Here is a 25965-nt window from a genome sequence, read left to right on the forward strand (position 1 = left end):
ATAATAGAAAACTCTTCCAACTTTTGCTTTATATACTTCTCAGACACTGAGATTTTTCATTCTTGTCGCAGATTCATTGCGATACAATCTGCTGCATATATAGTCTTTGCACATAAGCAAGGTCCTTTGATCAGGCTGGTCGGATATAAAAGACTTGCAGCTCACAGCTTCCTATGCACGTTTAAAATTATTATTATGCCAGAGTCTTAATTAAATCTCTTCCACTAACTCAGTTCTTAAGCCTTTTAGTGCATCTTTGATAGGAAGCATTGATTACGACACTCCGATCTGCTCTCATCTAGAAGTTTCCTAGGGGCATTAATCTGTCCTCAGTAGCCCTCATGTTTTGGAGAGGTGCTCACAGTGTCTCACAGAAATGGTATTTGAGATCATTCTACCTTTGGTTTCCTTTACTTTTTTTACCCTGGTGGATAATAGTCTGATGTTTATCTGAGATACAGCAGAGATTGGGATTGCATCAAATATTTAAAGGCATACTTTGTCAGTTTGATTGCAAATTGGAAATTGAGTTTTTCTGGATATATCTTGGGCTGTGTCCTTCACGTTCAGTGCTCCCTGCCGTGCCACAGGCTGAGGGGACAGTCTTCAAAAGGGCTCATCTGAAAGGGAAAGAGCCATCAGTTGTTGGAATCAGTAGAAGACAGAGCAAAAGACATCTCAGAATTCTGCAGGACAAACTCACACCAGACATCTGGATCATCTGTGATGGAGGACAGTAAAGGACTGGCATAGACAGTTGGTGGCTTCCATTGCTGAAGTAGTTCTGTTGGGTCTGGCCAAGTGCCCCATGGAGCTCTGCATATTCATCCACTTCTGGGTTGGGTTGCAGTGATGTGAGCTCATCAGTCAGCTTTTACTGAAAGAAATGAGGAAGATCAGAAATACATTTTTGTGCTGAGGGGTGACTGAAGTTTGTCAAAACCATCATGTCTTTATTTTTACCTTCAATAGAGGTGTCCTCGCGAGTTGAATAATTCAGGCAGTGCAGCTAAAGAGAAAATAACACCTTTGGTGAATGAATAATACAAACCAAAACCTAGTTGGAGATAGATGGCAAATAATCCATCATTTTCTACATGAATCCTCCTGGTTAACAGTAGTATTCAAATGGAACAATTCATCTGCCTATGTGTCCCCTTCCCGAATGACCCAATCTATCACTGTGAGCTTAATGCAGGTTTGGCTTTGCCATTCCCCTGGAGCTTTTTCCAGCTCCAGGAGTGCCAGTTTCCTTGGGAGATGTGAGCCACCCACACAATACATACAATAAACAGACATAAGCAGAGCTTACCGCGTGGGTAGACAATGTGAGACCTTTAGAAGGTGTTTTGCTAACACCTGAGGCCATTTCCAATTGTCTGATGCTCATGCAGCCACTCTGCAGAGTTCACACTTGTGGACAGGCAGAGATCTGAGGATGCTGTGCACATTTTATGGTGCTTAGTAACTGTAACTGTGGCTAATAATTAGGATTTAATCATCTCACAGACTCTTAAAACTGGGGGAATATTGAACGTGTCTTTCCAGTGTTCTCCAGTTGTGGTTGAGAGCCATGCGATGTTCCTTCTAACCCTTGTGTTTTTTAACAGTAGGGCTCTTTCTTAAAGCAAGACAGATCAGGAGCTCAGACTGGGCCACAAAGCCATATGCTGTTATCCCCTAGTGACAGTGCAAGAAAAAAGAAATCGGGATAATGTTGTTTTTTTATTTAGACTCTGTAAAGTGTTATGAAGGAACATCTGAACTTGGGACCAGTTTGACCGTATGGTGTCCTGAGAAGAGCTGCCTTTTGTGATAAGAGTGTGTGTTTCCTGTAATAAATTTACAAAACTCATTGCAGTGTATCTGGCACCAGAAGATAAATCACATGAGGCTGCAGTGACACCAGAGCTTGGAAGCCATTCTTTCCCCTGGGGGCTCAGTCTGTGCCCTGGGGGCAGCAAGCGGAGAAGAGCTGAGTACATCATTGCTCATTGTGCCCCTCACCGTGCCCATCTGACTGGGACCTTGGGGTGCTGCCACGTCCCCTTCCTGGGGCTCTTTGCAGCAATTCCCTCTTGCTTCTGCCCCAGGTTGACTCTCAGAAGGGCTGTGTGTTAAGGTCACCATGTAAGCACATCCGCAGTTGTTCTGCAGTGGTAACCAGGGTTTCCTTCTCCAAGATGATGGCTGATATATGTTGTATTCCCTACAGCTGTAGGGGGAAAGAGTGCTTTGCATTTGTGAGCTTGTGAGATACACAGAACTGCTGACAGTTCAGCTCCAATTTAAAGTTGGTTCTGACTTAGATGAGAAACTGTCAAAGAAAACTGAAGTGATAAAGCAAATTGTCTGTGATTCAGTGGATGAAAAATCACTCTCTGAGAAAACAATGATCCGTGCCCTGACATGTGCAAAGAGCCCTGTTTTGCTGGCAAAGTCTTACTTTGAGATAGAAACCCCGGGCCCTCCTGCTTCCAGCCATCGGGGACAGGCACAGTGTGGGCTGCAAAGGCTGGAGCTGCAGTCCCTCCGGTCCTCTTGCTCATGTTTTATTTTGGTTAATGCTTTTTGTCTCTCTCAATTTCCATGACGACTCCGGTTGGCAGGTTTATTCTCTGCTACGTTGGCAAAAATAGCCACGCTGCACAGGTTGGTCTGTCCCATTGCATGCCCCTGCTTCTCCTCCTGCTGCTTGGAGACTGTGCTGTATTATCACAGGTGTAAGATTCTTGGATAATACCACAGCAGAGGTATCGAAATGAAATTAATATTCACAGAAGGATTACTGATTGAGATAGCTTTCCCTGCTCCAGCTTTTAAATAGTAACGTGTCTTATTAACACCATCAGTCCTAATAAATGCAATTTAAATTGTTGACTAATGAAAATTTCAGCGTTAGTTTATATAATACAGACTTTACGCTCGCTATTAGAGAGCTCTTAATTCTGCAACATGTTGTTCAGGGAGAGAGAAACTATTATCTCTGATTATGTCTGTCAATTCGTAAGAAGAAAGCAGTTTTTCAGAGTCTCTCGTTAACATCATCAAGAGACTTCTCGAAGCAGCGGTAGCCAAAGTTCTCAAGTTTTACTTTAAGTCCCTTCAAGAGTCAACAGTTTAAAACCATTTTACACAAGCACTTGTGCTGATGAGTCTATTGAATTCAGCATTTGGCACCGTATTGTGTTCAGCCAGGAGAGGTGCATCGCGTGTATTTACTGCAGCCAGAACAAGGCACTGGGCAGGCTGTGTTCCTGCAGATGTCAGTCCCTCGTGTTCTGCACAGTGCTTTCAGTTGTGATGTTGTTCTGATGTTAGAACTGCGGCTTCTGTCTCTGAAATTTCTCCACACTGGTGCTAATCCACACATGGCGGCAGCATCTGTTGGGTCCCTGCCTTGCTGATGCTTTTCACACAGTTCTTGGCATGCCTTGGGCATGGAGGTGAGCCAGCCCAGCCTGTAGCTGCTGAGTGGTATTGCAAGTGCTCCATTCTCTTCTTCGTAGAGCTATTAATGAAATTGTGACTTTGGGCAAGGCTTGATTGCATTGCAGGAGCATGTATCAAAACATCTCTGTGTTCCTGTAGGTCTGGCTGTGGTCTAAGAGCACTTGACCTGTGAGGAAAAGTATAGGTTGGACTGACCACCTCCTGGGGGTTCCTCCAACCATTCTTCTGTGATGCTGCAGGTGTTGTGTTCACCTGTGTCAGTGGCACTCACTGGGAACAGCTTTGTGACCTCTTTCTTTCCATCATCTGATGCTGTTCTCGCTGCTGGAAACATGGACTCATTTGTTATAAGGAGCCCTTTTGCTGGAGCGTGGCTTCTGAATAAATTCAGTCAGTTAGAAAGACCAAAGTTTCTCATGGGAAGCTTTTCCAGAGGGAAAGTGTAGCTTTCCTTCCATCAGGACAGACTGGCCTCCAGTGCCTTCCACCTCATTTGCAGCAACCCCAAAATCCACAGCAATCTCAGCAGCTGTCAGGACATCTCCATGACTTTCAAAGCCCTTTGGTAAGTGTGTATTTTTTCGGTTGATCTCAACAAGGTGTGACACCAACATTTTTCAAGGCGCTTTCTCGGCACTTTCTTTTTGTAGAGGAGCTGTATGGGATGTGAGCTGGAGCATTAATAGTGTGGAACACCTCTGCCCATCAAGAAGCTTCTGCTCCTCTGTGAGCATGTCCTTGCTTCTACAGAAAACAGCTCATTCACTGTCTTTTATACTCCACTTATCTCTTCCTCTTCATGTTCAACTGTTTGCAGCTTCAGATTATGCAAAATGTGCTCGAGATGTTTGTGTCAGTGAGGATTTTAGGAGCTTTACAAGCTGTGCAATGCATTTTGCTACAACTCATATGAAAGAGATTCTGGATTCTCTCCTTTTCTGTGTACTGCTCATAGTTGCTGTGGCAGGAACATTAAAAAACAAACATCCAGCTACATTTTCATTTCATTTATCATTTATTCCCTCCATTGTTCATTTGTACATCTCTTTGGGACGTTCCACAGCTACCTGTTTCTGCTATAGGCTTGCAGCACCAATGAGCAAATCCTCGTGTGGCGAGTAAATCGCTCTGTAACTGACGCTGTCATGGCAGTTTGTATACAGAAGATGTAAGCACCAAGGCATCACCCAGCTGTCTGGGGTTTGCAGTGTATTAGCAGAGATTTGTGGTCACCTTGACTGGATGGTGGATTCTCAGCACTGTGGTTTCTCAGTGTGCGAGTGCCCGAAGCCCAAAAGCAGGTTTTACCATCAGTTATGATTTTGGCTGCACAGCAGCAAGGAGGCATTGCAGGCCTGCAGCTCACAGGATTGCTAACGGTGTGCTCTCCTGCCAGAGGTGAGCTCGACAATTCCAGTACCCATCCAAATCACTCACTTCTGGAATAGCTCATAGTAGCAAGTGCCTGCTGCCCAAGTTGGTTGGGATCTGGGTTTGAAATGAGGAGTGCAGATTTCATCTCTCTTTGGGTTATGGAAGGCTGCATTGCAGATGATGCCAGATTATCCTCTGTTGTCTCTTCCAAACTCCCACCTCACAGTGCTGCAGAGGAGATGAGGATGCAGCCATGGCTTTACTGGCAGGGGAAGATCCTTGCAGTAAAGTGGGTGAGAATAACTGGGAGGCTGTGCTAGGTGCTGCATGATGTTAGATCTGATGTTCCTGGGGCAGCCAGTTCAGAAGATGCAGGTGGCAAAAACCCTCAGAGCAGGTACCTTCCTCAGATATGAAACTGCTCATTGCACCCTCAAGTGGCACTGTAAATAACCTATGCTGGTTAGTACCTGTTGATGTGACAATGTGCTGACAACAGAGGTGGGAAAGGGAAAGCAGAGAAGATCTGATCCTGGGGAGGTTCTGCTTGTGGCTCGCAGGTTCCAGCTATGGCCTTTTCAACAGAGCAAAACGTGAGTGGGCAATAAAATTAGGAAAGCAGTTCAAATGCATGTAGGATTTGTTCTTCTGTTACAGTAAGACTAAAGGTAATGGCTTTAAGTTGCACCAGGGGAGATTCAGGTTGAATATTAGGAAGAATTTGTTTTTAGAAAGAGTAGTAATTCATTGGCACAGGCTGCCCAGGGACTGGTGTCACCATCCTGGAGGTGTTCAGGGAACATGGAGTTGTGGTGCTGAGGGACGTGGGTCAGTGGGCATGGTGGGGGTGGGTCAGTGGTTGGACTGGATGATCTTAGAGCTCTTTCCAACCTTAACGATTCTATGGTTCTGAACACCTTCCTTGAATTTCCCAGGCCCTCTCATCCATGGAGGAGTTCAGAAACCTGGATCGGGATATTGAGGGCTCTGCAAAACGGTGGAAGAAATTTGTTGAATCTGAGTGTCCTGAAAAGGAGAAGTTCCCCCAGGAATGGAAGAACAAGTCAGCTCTGCAGCGCCTCTGCATCATGAGAGCCATCCGGCCCGACCGCATGACCTACGCTATTCGGTGAGGGCACTTCTCTCTATCTTGGTCCATTCTCTTGCTTACCAGACAACTTTGGGTCTGTGTTTTCTGGAGAACAGGAGTAATTCAGGAATATGTTTGGATTTATTTATTATAGACTATAAGTTTTACAAAATGGTTTTCTATAAAGGGTTCGTTGCTGAATGAGTTATCTCTGCCAACACTTCTCATTTAGTTGGGATTTCCTCCCTAAGGAAATCTAACCCCAGCATGGCCAATGGTGATGGAAGCAGTACTACTAGCACTAGGTGAGGAGCAGACAGACCATGTCAGAAACAAGCATTGTCATAGAGGTCTTACATATTCACTGCAGCCTTTTTACAATCAAAACAACTTCCAGAATTCACTAAGGTCAATATTGTTTACTGTATTGCTTGTGGCCATTTTCCTTAGGTGTAGGAATAAAGTACCGAAGTAAAGGGAAGTTTTATGGAGATGCTTAGTTTGCGTGGGTTTTTTGTTGTTGTTTTGTGGTATTTTTTTTACTGCAAAATTCAAAATTTATGTGATACTAGTTCTGAAAGTTGTAGCTGTAAATTATGTATAAAAGGTAACCTGGCAAGCCTAAATTTTATGAAGCTATGCAAAAGCAATATGGCTCATATGGGTGTTCCAGGAGAAACTAAAGGTCTTTGACTCCATTAGGACTTGTTTTTACATTCCTTGTCCTAGTAGTCTATCATCTGCCATTTCTGCAATGCCTCCTATTCCACTGCCTCTCAGATAGCTTAAACTGCTCCACCATCTGGCATGGGTGATTATCAGCCCATGAACTACACTTCTGTGTGTGCTTTAAGATGCACAGAAAAACATGGACAAGATTTTGAGTGAAGTACCATTATGGTCAATGTTACTGTATTTTATTCAATTACCTGACGAAATTTACCATCATTACACCATTCTAAACTACCTGCTTTTTCATTAGTTACTGTTTTGGGGCTGGACTCTCCATATGTTCTCTCAGCTTAAAAAATTGCTCTTCTTTTTGCTATTTAGTTTCAGTAAAACATGCTTTTGTCTTTCCGAGCTTTTAAGTGCCCGTTTCAGTTAAGCTTTCCTTTCAGTCCTTTTCATTCCTTTCAGCTGAAATTGTGGTACTTGTATAGCTCAAAACTAACTGGAATGTAACATTTCCATTCCTTTCTCACTTCTCTTTTGTGAAACAGTAAGAGAATCCAAGTTCAAAAACTTGACTGAATTTTTTTAGGCTTTGGGCACATCAAGCTTTTCTGTTTGCATGAGGACATTTAAATGTGGTTTTTGTTGGTGTTTCTTACCTAGAAATAGGTTAGAACATAAACCTTTTCAAATAGGAGTGGCTTACAGTGTCTTCTCTAAGACTCAGTAGATGCTTGTGTCTAAAATTCTTGTAGTCCCAAACATTCTAGGTGGAGCTTTTGTATCAGAGAACCATAGAATGGCTTGGGTTGGAAGGGTCCTTAAAGCCCACCCAGTTCCTCCTGCCCTGTGGGCTGGTTGTCACCCCCCAGATTACACTGCCCAGGTTGTTCAGGGAAACAAACCTCATATCCCCAAACCAAATGGATAATTGTTAGTGGTAACAATGCTAGCCAAAATGCCTTTGGTTTCCTTTTTCCTCCATGGAAGTATCATTACTCCTCAGACCTTTCTTCAGCTAGCAGCCTGGCTAGAGCAGGTGTTGATCCATTAGAGAAGAAAATCGGTGTTCCTAAGAGATTCACCTCTCTGAAAAGCACCCACATCTGTTCGTCTGTCCTTCTGTCAGTAAAACCTCGTATTCTGATGGAAAGAAAATGCCTTTGCATTGGATGTAGTAGCATCCCTAACAGCCCTGACACAGTTGGGCAACAGTCTCTGGTACTCCTTTCTTCTGTGTGCCTTCAAAACCATTCTGAGTCTGTGACTGTTGAAAGAGTGAAGATTCTTCCAGCAGAGCACTGGGGAGCTGCATCTCCTGCCCTAAGGACTTCAGCCTTGGCAATCCTGGTTCAGCCAGAAGTGATCAGATTGCATCTGATCAAATTTAATTGACTTTTTGATAGTTTCTTCTGCAACGTCACTGGATGCTGCAAGTTGTCCTGCAGTTCTCAACTTGCTGATCTCTTCTTTCTGTGTATCAGTTGAATCTGCTTGTGCTAAATACCTAATTGATCGTCAGTGAACTCACTGTACTGTCATAGCTATAGAATCATCTAATGGTTTGGGTTGGAAGTGACCTTAAGATCATCTAATTCCAACTCCCTGCTATAGGCAGGGACACCTCCCTTTAGACCAGATTGCTCACAGCCCCATCCAGCCTGGCCTTCAGTGCTTCCAGGGAGGGCGCATCCACTGGCTCTCTGAGCAAACTTTTCCAGTGCCTCACCACCCTCACAGCAAGGCATTTATTCCTAATATCTAATCTAAATCAACCCTTGTCCAGTTTAAGGCCACTTAAACCTTCCTGCCTCTCTGAGATGGGTGCTCAGCAAGTGTTTGAGTGCCTTTAAAGAGTCAAGGAGGAATTCAGTAACTGAAACAAAAGTGCCCAGGGGCTTTTTAGATGCCGTCGGGTATCCTGACCTCACCTCTAGGTGCTGTGTAGAATGGTGCAAGACCCTTTGTGTCCAGTGTTGCATGTACCAGAATTATGCAGATGGTCTTGAAAGCTCTTTGGAGTCTAAAATGATGTGGTTACCATCCTCCCTACACCTATGTAGAGTTCTTTGCCTTGACGTGGCTTGGAAGTAAGAGTTTTTGCCACTCCTCATGGCAGATCCCTGGGGATCTTTGCAGAGACTGTGCGTCAGTTATGGAATATATATGGACTCCTCACCTATGGGGGGACTACACAGAGCATAGAAAAGCTGCAAGCCACTCAATACATCTAAAGAGAATACCTTTTAGTGACACCATTATTCAAATCCTCCTGCTTATCCTGTGGGCTGCCTCTATGAATATATTGTGCAGCACCAAGTGCAGCCACCCCTCCATCCCATCTCTGAGGGCAGGCTCTGCTTTCCTGCACTGTGACCCATTTTGGTGTCTCCAGGTCACATTAATTGTATTTCTTTATCTCCAGAGCAGTACTTCATGTAGAGTGTTGTGACCTTGTACCTCACGGACCTTCTTAGATGTCGTACACTGACTGTCTCCATCAGCTCTTCAGCACATTTTGACCCAAGCCAGAAAAATCTACTTTGAAAAGGCACCAAACAAATTGGAATGTCTTCCTTTTTCAATCCCTTGTGCATTTCTATTCCAGCTGCCTTTCACTCGTCCTTGAAGAAGGCTCTCAGCTCTTATAGAAAGAATTTGGCTGCCTTATTCTGGTATTATCCCCAAGTTGAAAACTGGTTGATGTTTTTTGTTCCCCTGGTACTGAGGTTTTCAAAAGGCTGAGTCATGCATCTCTGCTAGAAAAGCAACTGCTCGTTCCTGGGCTTTGAATGTAATGCTCCTGCCTTTGAATCAACGCTCGCTGTGCCATCTTTGTATAAGGCAGTGATTTTTGGTAAGCTCACCCCAGGGAAATTCAGCCTGGCCGTTCTCCATACTCTGCTCCCTTTTCAGGCAGCTCCTGTTCGCTCTGTTGTATTTTTCCTTGTGAATCTCATGCAGAGACCCAGCGACACGCACAGGATATTCTTAGAGCTCTTCCCTTTTATCTTCCCAGAACAAAGCAATTTTCTAAATCATCCGGACTTTTTGTGGCTTTTGGTGCTAAATCTAAAGGAATGTTGCTTCCTCTCAAACTGGATTACAAAGCACGCTGCAGTTTTCTATGCATCAGCTTAACTATTTCTTCTCTCCTATCTGTGTCAGAACCAAACCAGAGCTTGCAGCAGCAATGTCCCACTATTTGTCCTTCTCACTTGGTTGTTCATCGCAGATATTTCTGTGCCATAAGCCATCTTACACCTATAGGAAGTGCCAGAAGTTGCTAGCAAGGGGTGGATCCCAGAGCCTGGGCTGCAGACCATTCCTAAAGTTATTTTATCCTCATTTATTTGAGTTTCTCATTTATTTGAATCAGCAAAAGCAAAGTGAGTGAGCTGATTATTTGCATGGGATCCTTTCTTTCCTGAGCTGTAGTAAATTGGCAAAACTCCTTTCTTTCTGGCAGAGATTTTGTAGAAGAGAAGCTCGGCAGTAAATATGTGGCCGGGAGACCCCTGGATTTTGCAGCTTCCTTTGAGGAATCGGGACCTGCAACCCCAATGTTTTTTATCCTGTCCCCAGGAGTTGACCCACTGAAGGATGTGGAGAAACAAGGTAAATGAGTCATGGATGCAGACGTATCACCAAACTGCTTTGTGTCTTCTGCTTATTTATCTTGGCATGATGTTTTTTTTTCCTCATCTGTTTGTAGATAATGGAGTAATCTGGTAAAAATAGATAATTGTGAGAAGATGCGATTTGTTTCTTATTGGGTTCTTTTTGGTTTTGTTTTCCTTCTTCAAGGCTTTTGGATGTTCATCTGAAGTTTAAATCAAACTTGTCTCTTTCCTGCGATGCTGAGATTCCCGGTGTGGTTCACACTGCAATGATTCCTGAGCTGGTTTTGTACACAACCTATAATTTATGTCAGAGGTATCCAATACACTGTCAGATAGCTAAAAATAAGCAGCAGCTCCCTGTAGCATCCTGCTGGTTAGCAGCACAGTGTCCAGTTTTTAATCCCATCCTTCCTGAGCCGTTTTTGGTGTGGATGCTCTGATGTGCTGACAGCTGCCCTCAGAGCCCAAGTGCAGGTTTTGCATTTGAGAGGCCAGCCAGGGCCGTGGTGCACCAAGTGCTGCAGCCCATTGCTGTGCTGTTTAGCTGTGCAGAATTTGGCTCCAGGTCTCAGCTCCACTCTGGAAGCATTTCTGTTTTCAGCCTGGATATCTGGAAACGGGGACAACTTCTGACCTCACTGCTACCAAGTCATTGGAGGTGCTTATTTTGACACTATTACAGCAGAAGAGCTCCATCCCTCTGGAGCAGAGGGCTCAGTTGCCTTTGGGTACCGCCTCAGGGCTGGTGCACATTGCTGTTGTGCTCATCAGGTGCTTTTCTCCCTCTCCAGCCATGCACTACCCACATCTCCAAGAGCATTGCTCTTGCACAAGCACTGCTGCCAGCAGTTTGCAGTATTGTCTAAACTGTATGAGTTACATATCAGGCTAGCACAGTAGAACTGCTGGCTGGTTTTTGGCAGGCAGGTCTCCAGGCTAAACCTCAGCAGGGCTGGCAGTCCCAGCAGAGAAACCAGCAACACTGACCTAAGGCATCGTGCAGGCGCGTGGTGGCTGAGTACTGCCTGCCTGAGCTGCAGGTTTCTTTTCCTTATTGTGGTGCACTGTTGGGTCATCCCAAATAATGTTCAAGTCAGTCCTAACCTAGGCAGTCATAGAATCATAAAATGACTTGGGTTGGAAGGGACCTCAGGGATCATCAGACTTGAACCTCATGCTGCAGGCAAGGCCTCCAACCTCCACATGTAATACCAGCCCAGACAGCCCAGGGCCCATCCAGCCTGGCCTTGAACACCTCCAGGGATGGCCGGGGCATCCACAGCCTGTCTGGGCAGCTGTTCCAGCAGCTCACCACTCAAGTGCTGCTTGAGTAGCAGAGCTATTGGGCCACAGCACAGGGCACTTCCCAGGCTTTGAGCTCTGTTTCATTCTCTTTCTGCCCCCGCGTCAGGTCTCACTGCTGTGAATTGAAAGGGATTCTGTGGGAAAGGCCCTGCCTTGTGCCTGGCTTCTCACTGTAGCACATTGATGCTCCTGTCCCTCACTGTCTCTTTCTTTTATGTGTGATGAAGCACTGAATTCCAGCTGTGAGCTATTTGATCAGGATGGTAAAGATGTACTCGTGTGTAGCTGAGCACCTGGGTTAGTCAGCCAGAAAAGTTACAGCAAGTAAAAGTGAGAGAAATCTGGCAAAATGAAACCCTTGCTTTGGTGCAGCTGCACTGCCCTTAAACCTGCCTTGCTGGGGTTTGTTCAGACTCATTATTCAGTATTTTCTCCACCCAGTATCCCCGCTGAGGACAGCTACCTGCCCCACTGCCTGCTCTCCCGTCCTGCAGGAGGAAGGCTGGCATCACCTGGCTGTGGGCTCGGCTGCCTATTGTGAGCTTGCTTTATCCCTCCTCGAGAGGATGGGTCCTGAAGGCTGCGTTGTTCTGTGCAGAGCAGATCAGCAGCTCTGAGTTGGTTGGCAGCTGGAGATAGTGAGAAGGAAAACTGGAAGTTCTTAAAGATGGGCAAAACTGTGTCCCAGGGTTCTTTATCTAGAAAGGCTAAGTGGAAAGTGTAAACAACTGGAAAGGATTGAATGTTTGCTTTATGTATTGCCATCTGTTTCCAGTCTGGTACCAAGAGATCAGTCTTGCTAGACAAATCTTTTCCTTGTTTTACTCTAAAACTTGCCTGGAAGCCCTGGCCACCCATTCAGTTTCTGCTGCTTGCTCACAACCAAATGGGCTCCTGCCCTCTCTGCTGGTTTGAGCACACATTCACGTGGCATGTTTCCCCACTGAACAATATCTTGTTCAAAGCTTATTTAATCAGCAGGAAATGATTTTAATTTCCTACCGCTGTAAAATATGTTTTTACACAAGGTTACAGGGGAATAATGTTCTTTAAACAAGAGGCACTTTGTAATAATGTACCTTTGTGTTGATTTCACTCTGTAATTAAAAGTAGTTTGGAGGAAGCCAGTGCTGTTTTCAGTGCTTTGGCAGGGAGAGAGACAAGATAACTCTTGTGAGAAGTGTGATAGCTCTTCTGTGAGGTTTTTGATAAGGCTGAACTCAGCCTGGCTACAGCTGTTGCATTCAGACAGCACTGAACACCGCTCTTTTCTTTTTCTTTTAGGGAAGAAGCTCGGTTACACATTTAACAACAGGAATTTCCACAACGTGTCTCTGGGACAAGGCCAGGAGGTGGTTGCTGAGCAAGCTCTGGATGTGGCTGCAGCAGAGGGGCACTGGGTCATCCTACAGGTACCGCCATCTACCCCTGGAAGCAGACGGGTTGCTCTGCTGGTGTCTGGGTGCTGACTGAGTTAACACAGGCATGTTATCAGTTCTGTCTGAGGAGAGATGGGACAAAGCATTACCCGTGTTTTCAAACCACTGATTTCTGCTTGTTTCTTGCTGTTATCTTTTGCTAGTTATCAGTCTTTGTCATCTTGGCTCTGTTGCTCTTTGAGCCCTCTGCAGGATGTGCAGTTGTAGGGAGAGCTGACAAAGGAGATGGTGCTACATTTGCCTGTGCTTCTCTTTGCTCTATAAATAAACAAAGGAACAATGTTTTTGAGAGCTGTTAGAGTTGCTTACTTTCCAGCACTCCAAACTTGCTGTGTATTTAAATGAGTTACGGGGTACGCTCCACCATATGAAAGGCAGAGGCTATCAGTGGAGCAGAAGAGAACAGGTAAATGCTTACAGCTCTCATCACAGCTCAGCAAAACGATGCCACGTCTTATGAGGTGTGAGGGGAGCTCTGTCTTCAAGTGCTCTCTTGAGTCACTTACTCTATGAGTGCCTTGGTTTGCTAATATGCAGCTCTCATCTCAGTTCTTGGGAATCCCTCTGATTTCCTCGATGTGGATTTTATAAACATTTATTATCACTGAATTGTTTGTGTAAGGATTAGGCTCAGACAATGCTTGGTGTCCTGCTCTGAGCCTACGGGCTTCGTTCTGGATTTAAATGAAATGCCATTGATATTTTGATCTTCCTTCATGCTCTTGCTGCAAGCTTCCTCCAAGGTAGACAATTCTGAGCTTGTCAAAAGCTTTTAATAAAGGCAGCTGCAATGCTGGCATCTGCTTTTGAGGCTGTGAAAAAAGAAAAAAAGCAATCTTATAAGATATCTTCCATTCAGTATTGCAGAGTGCAGTTTTTAGTTTTCTTTCCCATAATGGGGGTCAATTGCTGCATGGGATCTGCAGTGGTGCAGAGCTGGCAGGTTGCTCAGGGGCTCGTAGGGGAGTTGAGCTCATGGCTGCCGGCAGATTTTGATGCATGGCAGAAACTTGGGGGTCCCAGCAATGGCTGTGAGGACGTGCTGCCACATACCAGCACTGGGTCTTGTTGGGGGTATCTTGTTGGGATTTTCTCTGCTGTCATCACAGAACTGATGAAACTGTGCACATAAATATTCTAGTTCTTTGTTGTGATTGATTTAGAAGAAAGTAATGTAGACAAGACTGATGCTGAGCAGAGGTCAGAGCCCTTTCTTCCTGTTACTGCAGTGATAGACCTCATGAGCAATACAGGCAGAGCCTGTAAGCAGATGGTGACGGGGGGTGGTTTGCATCAGGACAGACTTGGGAACATCCAGCAGGTGCTTGAGGCTGGCGGTGCTATTCCCCTCCAGGTTCTGCTTTTGGGGTCCTGGTCAGACATGTGGAAGGACAGCAGAGCATGGGACCTTAGCTGCCCATCAGAGGAGCTGAGATGCACAGCTCCAGATTGTGCCCATGTCTTTCCAAGAGGTGCTATGTGGCTGTCCCCTAACCTGAGCAGCTCATATGCTGTTCTTTTATGGTCAACAGAAATGCATCTGAAATCAGTTCATCCTCTGGACAAAGTTGTTTGCAAGACTGAACAGTTTTTCATGGCTGAAGTGCTGACTACTCCAGATAATGGTGAATCAGTGTCTAAACTCATCACAGCAGGAATCAGTGTGCGGCAGTCCCACAAAGGATGCTTTTGTCATTTCAGTCACAGGTGGTCATGAAAATACTTGCAAATGCTTGCCATATGGCAGTTGGTTTGACTAGATCTTTCCTGCGGGGCTTCTGGTGACAGATGCCATGCAGACCACTTCAGGAGTGTCTGCAGTTCACTTGCACAGCACCTGGAATGACACAGACAACTCAATATGTAAAAAATACCCAAGCATTTTGGATATTATGGTAAGAGAGAAGACAGAGCAGATCTCAAGTGGCAATCAGGGTAAATCATACTCACTGTTTGGAGATTGTGTGCCATCCATATGACAGCTACATCCAGGCATTCTGATTGCTTTTGAGCAGGGAGAAAGCAGCTGTTAGCTTCACTTCTGCACTTCATCATCCACTGAACAACTCTTCAGGTAACATGGAGTAGAGCTCCCTTTGTGACCATGGAATTTGCTGGCTTGTATCAACCCACATAAATGCTCTCCAAGACAAATGCTTGATAGGATCACCTAAATGGCTTCTACACGTATAGTTCATTACTGGTCCTTGATTGGAATGAGAAATAATGATAGTCAAGTACTACATGCAATGAAGAGTCAGGCAGTTGTGTTTATGGGAATCAGTTGCTACCGGATATTGAAACATTTGGCATCTTCCTATTGTACTACAGCCATGGGATCGCTGTTCTTGTGCCATGAAGGGCTGCTGACCTGGGGCCAGTTCCATCGGAGCTTAATGACTGGCCAACAATGCCTGCTGGATGGCAGCCAGTATCATGGGAGACACATTAAGGAAAGCAGCAAGTGACTCTCTGGGGAACCTGGAAGTATTTCCCTGAGAATGGAGGTTTTCATGAGTGAATCATTTTACAGGGCAGAACAACAGAGAGCACCTGTCCATTCATTCTCATGGAAAGAGAAGTACCCACATGTCAGGGCCAGGACAGCAGCGCTTCCTGCCCCTGCCACCAGCACAGCACTGCCTTGCAGTGTCAGCCCCACTGTGCCCAACCCCTCACCATCACAGGCCCACAACTGATGAGGGAATGGAATCCATGGAAAGAATTATTCTCTAAACAGACAGAAGCTCCAGCTGCAGGGTAGGAGCCTATTTGTGGCAAACGTGAGGCTGCCAAAGGAGAAAATGTTATGTGAGAGCCACAGAGAAGAACCTCAGTGCTGGCCCAGCAGCTGCTCTTTTCTGAATCATTTGTTGGCACTACAGAATCAAGAAAGATCTCTGTGCTCCTCTGAAATCCATTTAATACCAGGTTCAGTCTCTGGGTCTCCTGGATCATGGATTTGGAAGGGTTTAAAACAGATACTTCAGGCCATGGTAAAGGCACAGAATTTCAGTCTCACTCTTTCACCTGAGATGGGTGCACCTCCATTCCATATGGCACTGAGCTTCCCCTGTTGACTGTCCCATGCCTTTTGCAGCAGTCATAGGGCCTGGTGCGAAGGGGTCTGTGCTGGAGGCAGGACAACAAAGAAACTACACCTGAAAAACTGAAGAAAGTCTTAAATTTTCCATATTCATTTAGATTTTTGCACCAAGTCATGCTTTTCTCGAGGCTCTTTTCTGGTGCCAGAAATAAAGAGAAATAAAGCTGTTGTGTCACAAGGCTGGGATGCTCTCACAGGATATTTGATCAGAAATTGGGTTTCTTTTCAAAGTTTCCAAATGCTTCCTCCTTTAGCTCTGTCCAAGAAGAAACCCCATTCTCTCTTACTTTAAAAGATGGGAGTTAATTGCAAACATTTGGATGATGGATACCAGCTCATGGCACGGTGTCTCATGGTGCATCACATGGAAGGGAATGGCAAAAGCTGACCGAGGATGGAAAGCTCTTTGCCTCCTGGAGGTTCACACAAAGATTCCTCTAACAGCATCTCCCCAGGTCACTTGTTGTTGTCCTCCGGGCCCTGTCTGGAGTGGTTTGGCTGTGGGAGTGTTGGTGACGGCTCTCTCCCAGGGTTGGCAGGTTTGATGTCCTTGAGGGCTGGCTGTTGGAAACCCACGCAAATGTACTTTTCTGGAAAACAAGATTTATTAAAAGTAGGAGGAAAATCAGATCAAAGAGAATAATGTGCTCGGCTCAGAGAGCTGGATAATCTATGCCTCTGAATATTAAAACACTGATAGAAGAAACTGCGAGTCCATTGCAAGCTTTTGTGATGAATCTGTCAAATCAGAGTGTGCCATCTGACTAGAAAATAACGGCTTATTTAGCATGTCTTCCAAAAAAGAGAGAAATTACTGGAGCACGCTAATTAGTCTAAACGGTATGCAGAGTTTCAGAACAAACTTTGAAGGACGAAATGAGAAACACAGGTAGAAGCATCAATTGTAATAGGAATTTGTAAAGATGGATGAGGTTTACTGGATGGTTTGCGCTATGAAGATTATTGACGTTATTTGGTGTCCCTCCCTGAGCCAGGGAGGTTGGACCAGATGAATCCAGAGGTCCCTTCCAACCCTGAGCTTCACTGAAATGAAGATGTGAGCTGTAGTAAGGCTGCAGGTGCCACACAGGGACTCATTAGGGATGCTGTAGAAGCTGAACATTGCTAACATAACTGCCGAAGAACAGTCAAGGGACCAATCTCACTTAAAACATTGCATAGGCTCAAAGAAATGACCGCGTGTTGATGGCTTTGCATTAATGCTTGATTACAAGAAGTGTAGTCCATACAGAGGAAGACTGAAATGTGATATGGAGCAACTGGAACAGGCTGTAGGACTACAGTAGTTGAAATGGGATGAAATTTAGTAGAATAGTGCAAAATCTTGTGCTCAGGACTTAATAGCAAAGGGAAAAAGAACTTTGGATAGGAGAAATCCCTGCTATGAAAGCAACAGGTATGAACTGGGAGTGGAAGGTGAGACCGCTGTCTGAAGGCTCAGCTCAGTGTCCCCACTGGGTGTGGTGCTAAAACCCTTACTGTTCTGAAGGGGGTGTTTACTGGTGGGGTCTTGGCATGGATGTTATATGTTGTATTTCCTCTTTTCACTGCTGTTCTGATTTTGTAGGCAGTTAATACCACAGCACGTGCTGCTGTGACTGCATGAAAGCAGGGTGGAAAGTCCTGACAAAGCACGCAGGTGTGGGGCAAACCTCCTTTATATGATGAGCCTGTTTTAGTTGTACCTGCATTGTACCTGTCAGTAGCTGTGGGCGTCTGCTCTGCAGGCCAGTCCTAGGTAGGATGTATCTTCTATTCTCTCTAGGCAGAACTTGGGAAGCTGAGACAGCCAACTGAGTCTGTAAATGTTTTGATAGATGAAACCTGGGGGAAAAACATCTCCTTTCTAGGGTATCCATGTGGAAAGCCTTGCACCTTCCTAGTTGCCTTGATAGAGGTCACATCCAGCTGCACTGAGCTCCAGCATCTTGCATGCAGCAAGGAGAACAAACAGCAGAACTTAGAGATCCACACGCAGCCATAGGGCTGCCATCTGGTCCAGCTCCCATAGATGTGCTGGGATGGCTCACAGAGTGCTGCCATGCATGGAGAGCAGCAGGATCACCTGCGGATGGGTGAGGATTCATCTGAAAGCTTAGGAGGTCATCTGGTAGACCATTCTGGGTGAGGCCATGGTGGGTTTCTGCTGAAGACTACTGAGGAAGGCGGAAGTGGGTGAGGCCTTATAGGAGATGTGAAGATCAGGTTTCTGATGTTTGCAGTCTCATGTACTTAGGGAGAAGAGATCTTTGCACATCAGAGAGCACTAAGTATATACTAGCATGAGCTGTGTTGGCTGGGTTTTCCTCTCTAGCCCTGCACTGAAGCTTTCTCCCAGGGCAGTGGTCATTGCAGTCACCAAGTGGTGTTTCTCAACCTACTGGCAAAGAAGCAATGAAGTTTGTTTACATGTTTATAACTGCAGATCTGGATGAACTGACGCAGAGAAGAATTCAGACATTAGATGTTCCCAATTTAATTGTAGTCTTCAACCATTAGCTAAAATGTCATTTCCCTCTTTTTGTGATCAAGGTAATTTAATTCTGGAGCATCTTTCCATTTTCATTGGTATTGCTTCACTGAATCAGATTTATGTGAGTCAGATTTACTAAACTGAGTAACAGGGAGCAAAACTGTATGAGACCCAGATGCTGGCAGAGCACTTCTTACTGTATGATAGACACAGCGGAGACTTCTGTGCAGTTCCCCACTAGACTTCGCTGCAAGTGTGAGAGATACTGTCCTGTATGACATGTGTTGTCCATTCTAGGCACACACAAGTATTTGACACTAAGCCTCTGCTTCATTAAAGAAGGGACCACTTTCCTCCAGCCACAGTATCTTTCATTCCTAGGTGTATATAAAAGGAGAATTACCCATTCTACTTCCAGTTCTGGTTGATGAGTTTTTCCTCCATTCTGTTAGAGAAATGTATTGGCTATCAGACAGGTGTTTTCTTTCCCACCTCATGTCACAGCAGCCATCCACAAAGTTTTTCCACTTGCAGATCCACTTACAGACCAGCAGTCAATGCACGTATTGATCTAGGATGGAATTAAAGTTTCTGTTGGGCTTTTAATGTTTATGTAGATACCGCAGCTTCGGTGTTGTCATAAGACTGCCCTGGAAACCTCTGTTCTAGGACTGTTCTAAAAACAGTCCAATGCTTGCAGACATCCTGAAAGTTCTGCTAAGTTTTCAGGCAGGCCTGTTTTGGGTTTTGCCTCTGCTCTGCCCTCCATTTGCCTTCTCTGTACCTTGTTCAGCTTGAGGGTCATAGATCAGCTTGTTTTTGCTCATCTTCTAGCAGGAAAGCTGTACACATTCTCATTTGGAGCTGTGGTTGCAGTAGTTTAGGGCTTACAAAGCTGGGCTTGTTCAGCCTGGAGAAGAGAAGGTTCTGGGAAGACCTCATTGAAGCCTTCCAGTAAAGTATGTAGGGAGGACTAAGGCAGTGCTGACTCTGCAGGGATCAAGTGTGCTCTTCCCTGTCAAGCATTATCTATGCAATTAGGGCTTGAAAAGCCTCAGGCTTTAGGTACTGAAGTCCAAAGACCTCATATAGGCAGAAGGACCTAAGAGTTCTTGTGGCTTATGCTGTGACTATGAACCAGCTGTGGTGCTCTGGTGGCCAAGAAGGCCAATGGTTCCCTGGGGTGAGTTACAAAGAGCATGGTATGATATGATCCTTCCCCTCTGCTCTGCCCTGGGGAGGTTCCATCTGAGGGTGACAAGGCACTGTAACAGAGGTGGTGGGGTCTCCATCTCTGGAGATATTCAAACCCACCTGGACACCTTTCTGTGTGACCTGCTGTAGGGAACCTGCTTTAGGGGGATGTTAGATGAGGGGACCTCCAGAGGTTCATTCCAGCCCTTATGACACTGTGACTTTGTGTGATTAAACCTCGTGCCACCACTGGGAGTGATCATGGCCAGGGAGCAGTGCCCTCCCACCCCCTATCCTTTCATATACCCCACCATGATGCAGTGTAATTAAAGTACTGGTGCTGTCTTTTAGGCTGACAAGCCCAGCTTTCACACTTGGTATAAAATCAGTGACTATTTTCTGAGAGCATCTCATAAGAAGAGGAAGCTTTGCACAAACAACTAATTCCCACTGCTCAGGGATTTGTGATAAGGCGAGAAGAGAGCCGCTTCAGTGCTGTGAAGGATCTCCAGTCGCTATCAGCAAATGGAGTGCACTGTGGAGTGTGTGCTGGTTTGTATATATGTGGTGCTATTTCTGATGGTTGCCATAGGAACACTTGCGTCTTGTGATATATGTCCTGCCTTCTGAAGTACAAGCACACAGAGGTGCTTTGGAAGTGAATTCCCAAAGAGAAACCTCTGGTGTTCCCATGTTCCTGCATGTTCCCTCCAGCCCTGCCATGGTCCCTTCTTCTGTGCTGCTACTCTGGGATGCAAAGTGGGGAGAGCAGGGAGTGTGATGCAGTGGTAGCAGTCAGTGTCATGGGAGGATATCTCAGATTTCTTTCTTTACCTCCTTTTCAGCTGTTTCCTTTGGCAGGATCTGGCTCCCACCTGCTTCTTTATCTTTCCATTCATAAAGAGGGGTAGCACTCCCCTGGATTTGAGATGGTAGCCAGACAGGGACATGAGATGCTAGGAAGCCGTCCTTCACATGAGAGCTCTTTCACAGACCTGAAAACCTGGCCAATAAAAACATGTAATAAAACAATGAATTACCTTGCTGCCTTGGGTAAATGTGTCTGCTGGGGCTCGTCTGGAATCTGGAGGGCACAAAACTGTGCAGTGTGATTTAGGGAGATGCTATTGGCAGCGTGTGAAGCCCTGAGCCATAGGGAGGTGGTCAGGGCTTCATTATCTCCACTTTCTGCCAAGAAGAGCAACAGGCAGCCCATGAAACCAGCAGGAGGTTTCCAAATGAGTGACAGGAGGGGGCTGTCGGGTAAACAAGTCGCTGAGCCATGGTTGGTTTTAGTGCAGCATTCTCTGTGTTGCCGTTATTGGTAATTGACATAACACTGAATTATTATGACCACAGATGCTGTCATTAGTCATGTTCTGTCAAGTTGTGTTATCTGACTACTGAGAACTAATTTTCCTTCAAAACTCTGAATCCCGTCCATGGCATCTCTGTCCTTCAATAGGGAACTGACCATGTTTGAACCGCCTCTGCCTTGCAGATGTGTTCATTTAATTAAATCATCCATTCTTAGTACCAACCTGTATTTTCCTGCTACTTTTCCACCCCTTCCATCACAAAAGTATAATACACAAATGCTTTGATTATCGTAACATTAGAAGTGTTTCTTAAGCTGGCTGAGAAACCGAAGGCAGCGATGCTGACAGATAATGGTCATTGGTGTCATGTCAACACAAGCTAAAGCAATTATTTTTCAGCCATCTAACGCCATAAAAACAGATGAAGGGAGAAACTACCAATTAAAGATGAAAATAAAAAGGATCAGGTATACAGTCTGTGATTAAATTGATACCTAATGCTCGGTTTTTCTTACGCTGTTCTGTTAAGCTGCTCTCCCAAATTACTAAATCTCTGTAGATGTTTGAAACACGCTGGTTATTTGTTTTCATCCACTCTTGCTTTATTGTTGCACTTCTGGAGTGTGTTGGTTGCCTGGGCCCTGAGAATTACCTTGTCTCTTGAAATTGTAAATGCATCAGACAAGCAATGGAGCACTAACAGCCAGCTATAATTGCATTTTGTCTGCTGCTCTTCATATGGCCGTTGTTTACTATGGAGTGGCTTTTCTCTGAATGTGGTTCCTTTGTCTTCCTCCTCCTCAGCTCTCCCCACACCTCAAAATCAATTTCATCGGAACAACCCCATAAAGTCTTGTGCAGAAGAGGGCAAATGGAAGCTACCAAACTGGAGGGGGTTGATACTTACATCTAGAGTCTTGGGCAAGGAGACGATGGGGGAGTTTTCCCTGAGATCTCTGGGCACCTTGTGTGCAGCCCCACAGAGAGGAAGGAAATGGAAATAGTTAAGCACCAATTTTTAGAAGACGTTGCAGTCTTTAAAAACAGTTGCACACTTGCTGTGCTAGCTTATGATTTAGTGCATGCACCTGGTTTAGGAAATGATCACCCACCTTCTCCGTGATGCTCTGCTGCAGACATCTGTTTGCAGGCATGCACCTTTCCAGTACCCTTGAAAACTGGTGTATATCCAGAGGCAGAGAGTGCCTGTGAAGGCACTGTGGGCTGCAGTAGTGCCTGCATGACACAGAACAGCCCAGAGCTCTGGCTTTGTGGATGGGAGTTGCTGGTCCAGCTGCTTGTAGGGCAGAGCTGCAGTGCTTAAAGAGCAGGGGCTCAGATCTGCATACACTGCAGTTGCTATTTAGAGCCTGTAAGTCAGCCTTCACCATGATAACTGCATATTAGGGTAAGCATGCAGTGGTTTTTCTGTCTGTGAATTGAAGCTGAGCTTCATTCTGTGATCATCTCAACTTCTACAGAGCCCTGCGACAATGAATTTGCAATTTAGTTATGCATCATGTGGAAAAGTACAGCTCTATTCATCCCTGCGTTGTTATCCCTCATTCATCACCTCCATTCTGATATCTCTCTACTAATTGGCAAGTCCAGATCCATTCAGTACCTTGTTCTGTGGAAGCTATATCACTTCTGGGAGAGAGAAATGAGAACTGGGTATTGCATTCGAGATGAAGGCCCACCATGAGTTCATAGAGTGGCATAATAGCGTTTCCCATTTTGTTTGCTGTTCCTTTGCTGATGTTTGATTGCTGTCACGCATCGACCTGTTATTTGCAGAGTATACCAATAAGAATCCTAAGATCTCTTCTCTGAGTTCAATTTTGAATCCATCATTGCTTACATATACATAGCTGGGGTTGGTTTTCTGTGTGCATCACAGCATCTATCAGCACTGAATTTCTCTCTTCTGCCACATCATAGCCAGCCACTTAGAATGATGGCGCACTTGTGCAATTCTTTCCCATCAGTTTTGATTTTTACCACCTGGAATTACTTTGTCTTATGACTAACTTTGTCAGCTCACTAATCATTCGGGTGATTTTTGAACACAGTAAGCAGCTCCAGCTCCATGAGTAGCTTCCCTGCTTGTTTCCTATGGCTTAATTGTTTGGATCTTGGTGTTTTTTTTTTCCTCCTGTGAGACTGCAGTAGTATTGTTAAGTGAAAGATAAATATCTGATTCAGATTAGGATCTAAACATGAAGAGATGTGGGCACATGGTGAGCGACTTACCGGAGATAACTGTCTTTCTAGCAAATACAAAGGGAGTTCATGGTGTCGGGCTCACGTTTGGACATCACCCTGTTAGGTACCTAAAATGGGCTGGAAATCTTATATTTCTGTTTTTCTCCAATTCATACTATGTGCTAATTCATTGCTTATTAGAGCTCCTGCCAGTTTGCCTCGTGCATACTGAGCAGTAATGCGGCATTTCCATATCTAAGTTTCTTTAGGGTGCATACCATCTGGTCCTAGTAAATTGTTGTTATTAGTTTGTTAATTTATCCTAAAATCTCTTCATCTGCTGCTTCAGTGTAAGAGTCTTTCTGGTGATTAAGGGGCTGGAGTGTCTGTCACGTGAAGGGGGGTGTGTGGGGTTAATCAGTTGGTTGAAATCCTGTGGTGCAGGGGGAGTGGAGAAAGGTCCTATGAAAGGTTGAGGGAACTGACATTATTTAGCTTGGAGAAGAGAAGGCTCTGGGGGAAACCTCATTGTGGCCTTCCAGTACTTGAAGGGAGCGTATAAACAGGAGGGGGAACGGCTGTTCGTGAGGGTGGGCAGTGATAGGACAAGGGGAAATGGTTTTAAACTGAGACAGTGGAGGTTTAGGTTGGATCTTAGGAGGAAGTTTTTCACTCAGAGGGTGGTGACACACTGGAACAGGTTGCCCAAGGAGGCTGTGGATGCCCCATCCCTGCAGGCATTCAAGGCCAGGCTGGATGTGGCTCTGGGCAGCCTGGTCTGCTGGTTGGTGACCTGCACACAGCAGGGATATATAATATCCTTTATTTTCCTGGTAGGGCGGTTGAGCACAGAGCAGTTGTGGAGTCTCCATCCTTGAACATATTCCAGGACCCCAAAGGCACAGTGCTGGGCAGCCCACTCTGAGCAGGAGGTTGGGTGGAGAACCTCTGGAGATGCCACCAGCTCAGCATGCAGCATTGCTCCTCTAGAGAGCATTCTGCAAATGCATTCTGCTGTTCTGTTCTGTGCTGGCCTTGCCTTTCTTGGGCGCTCTGGGTGCACCTTGCTCATCTTTTAGTTTTATAGGCTCTCTGGTATGTTTCTGGCTTCTGAAGAAGGTTTTATTATAAGTTTTTATGGTTTTCAGAAGATTGCTCTTTAAAACCTTTTTCAGTCGTTCCATGGCTGCATTTTGGGCTGTTTTCAGTTTTTCCCATTTGGACGCGATTTCCATTTTCTGAAGAATGTCATTTTACTCTTAATAGTCTCCATTACTCTGCTGTTTAACCATGAGAGCTCCTTTCTGATCCTTTTTATAGGTGATATATATTTATTCTAAGCCTATTATATGGTTCCTTTATGTAATTTCCTTGCCACCTGCAAGCAGTTTATCTTCTTGGCATCTGCTTTTAATTTAAATTTAGCAGGATCCTTGTCCTGTCTTTGGATGGGATAAATCACCTTCCAGAGTGCCTGTTAGCACAGCCACCTTGGGTTACCCACCATGCTTTAACATTACAGGAGACTTAGCCCAGGAACTCAACCTGTTCCTAATGTCAGAGAAGCCATTTTCTTGCTGGAAACTAGAAAACAGTGTAGAAAACAAGGTGAATCTGTATCCATTTTACCATCTCTGTATAAGGCTGCTTTATTTGCTGACAGGTAGATGTAATTATTTGCACAAATACTTTATTATTTTATGCTAAAGCTATTCATAAAACCACCTTGCTTGAACTTTTCCCCACTAACTTGCACTTAATGGTATTGAGGATCCTCACTGTTACTCTGCTCAAAATTAACACACGTTTTAATTTGGGCTTGGCAGATAAGGGGAAATAACATTACTTTGTCAGCTGTACATAACTGTAATGAACAGGACATTATCAGCCCCAAGAACACAAATGACCCCAAAATGGCTTGCTTAATTGCCAGTCTTTTATATTGATTGCTTTGAATTTAAAATTGATGTGCCAGGATATCTGGGGATGTGAATTACATAGAGGGACTCTTGGGGCAAGTATTGCCTTCCAGGGCTTAGCCTTGGTGGGTGCTGGTCCTCACAACGGATTTGGTGCCTGATGGACCTGGGTGTCAATGCAGGGACTGATTAAGTAGTTTCCTCTTTGTCCCTACTAGAACATCCATCTGGTGGCCAAGTGGCTGAGCTCTCTGGAGAAGAAACTGGAGCAACACAGTGAGGGCAGCCATCAGGATTTCCGTGTCTTCATCAGCGCAGAGCCAGCTCCATGCCCAGAGAGCCACATCATTCCGCAGGGCATCCTGGAGAACTCCATCAAAATCACCAACGAGCCACCAACCGGGATGCACGCCAACTTGCACAAAGCCCTCGACAACTTCAACCAGGTAGGGGCTGTCCTGCTGGGTGGGTTGGGGGTTTGGTGGGTGCTGGAGTCGTGCAGTGAGATGTGGGGGGACATCACCAAGCCCTTCTCATCACTGTGCCTGCAGACCCCTCAAGCCCTCTTCTGCTCTCCAGATCTCTTCCCATTTTCCAATGGAGGACTTTGGTGATCCTGGCCAGCCTCCTTCTTGCAGGAGGTCACAGCATGCTGAATTTCAGCCCAATTTGTGCATTTGTCATTAATGTTTGATTCTTAAAAAGGTTGTTTTGTTACAGAATCAATCTTGGCTCCCCAGGGAGGTGGTTGAGTCACCATCCCTGAATG

At 45.3% G+C, this 25965-nt stretch overlaps 1 protein-coding gene across 1 annotated transcript in view; it reads left to right on the plus strand.

Moving 5' to 3' along the window:
- DNAH9 (dynein axonemal heavy chain 9) overlaps positions 1–25965 on the plus strand; it is a 164745-nt gene that overhangs the window by 119119 nt on the left and 19661 nt on the right. The window contains exons 60-63 of the mRNA XM_072351683.1: positions 5763–5956; positions 10062–10210; positions 12805–12932; positions 25415–25642. Coding sequence (XP_072207784.1) covers positions 5763–5956; positions 10062–10210; positions 12805–12932; positions 25415–25642 — 699 coding nt within the window. The remainder of the gene's footprint in view (positions 1–5762; positions 5957–10061; positions 10211–12804; positions 12933–25414; positions 25643–25965) is intronic.

Source organism: Excalfactoria chinensis, chromosome 17 (assembly GCF_039878825.1).
Source record: "Excalfactoria chinensis isolate bCotChi1 chromosome 17, bCotChi1.hap2, whole genome shotgun sequence".
NCBI lineage: Eukaryota > Metazoa > Chordata > Aves > Galliformes > Phasianidae > Excalfactoria > Excalfactoria chinensis.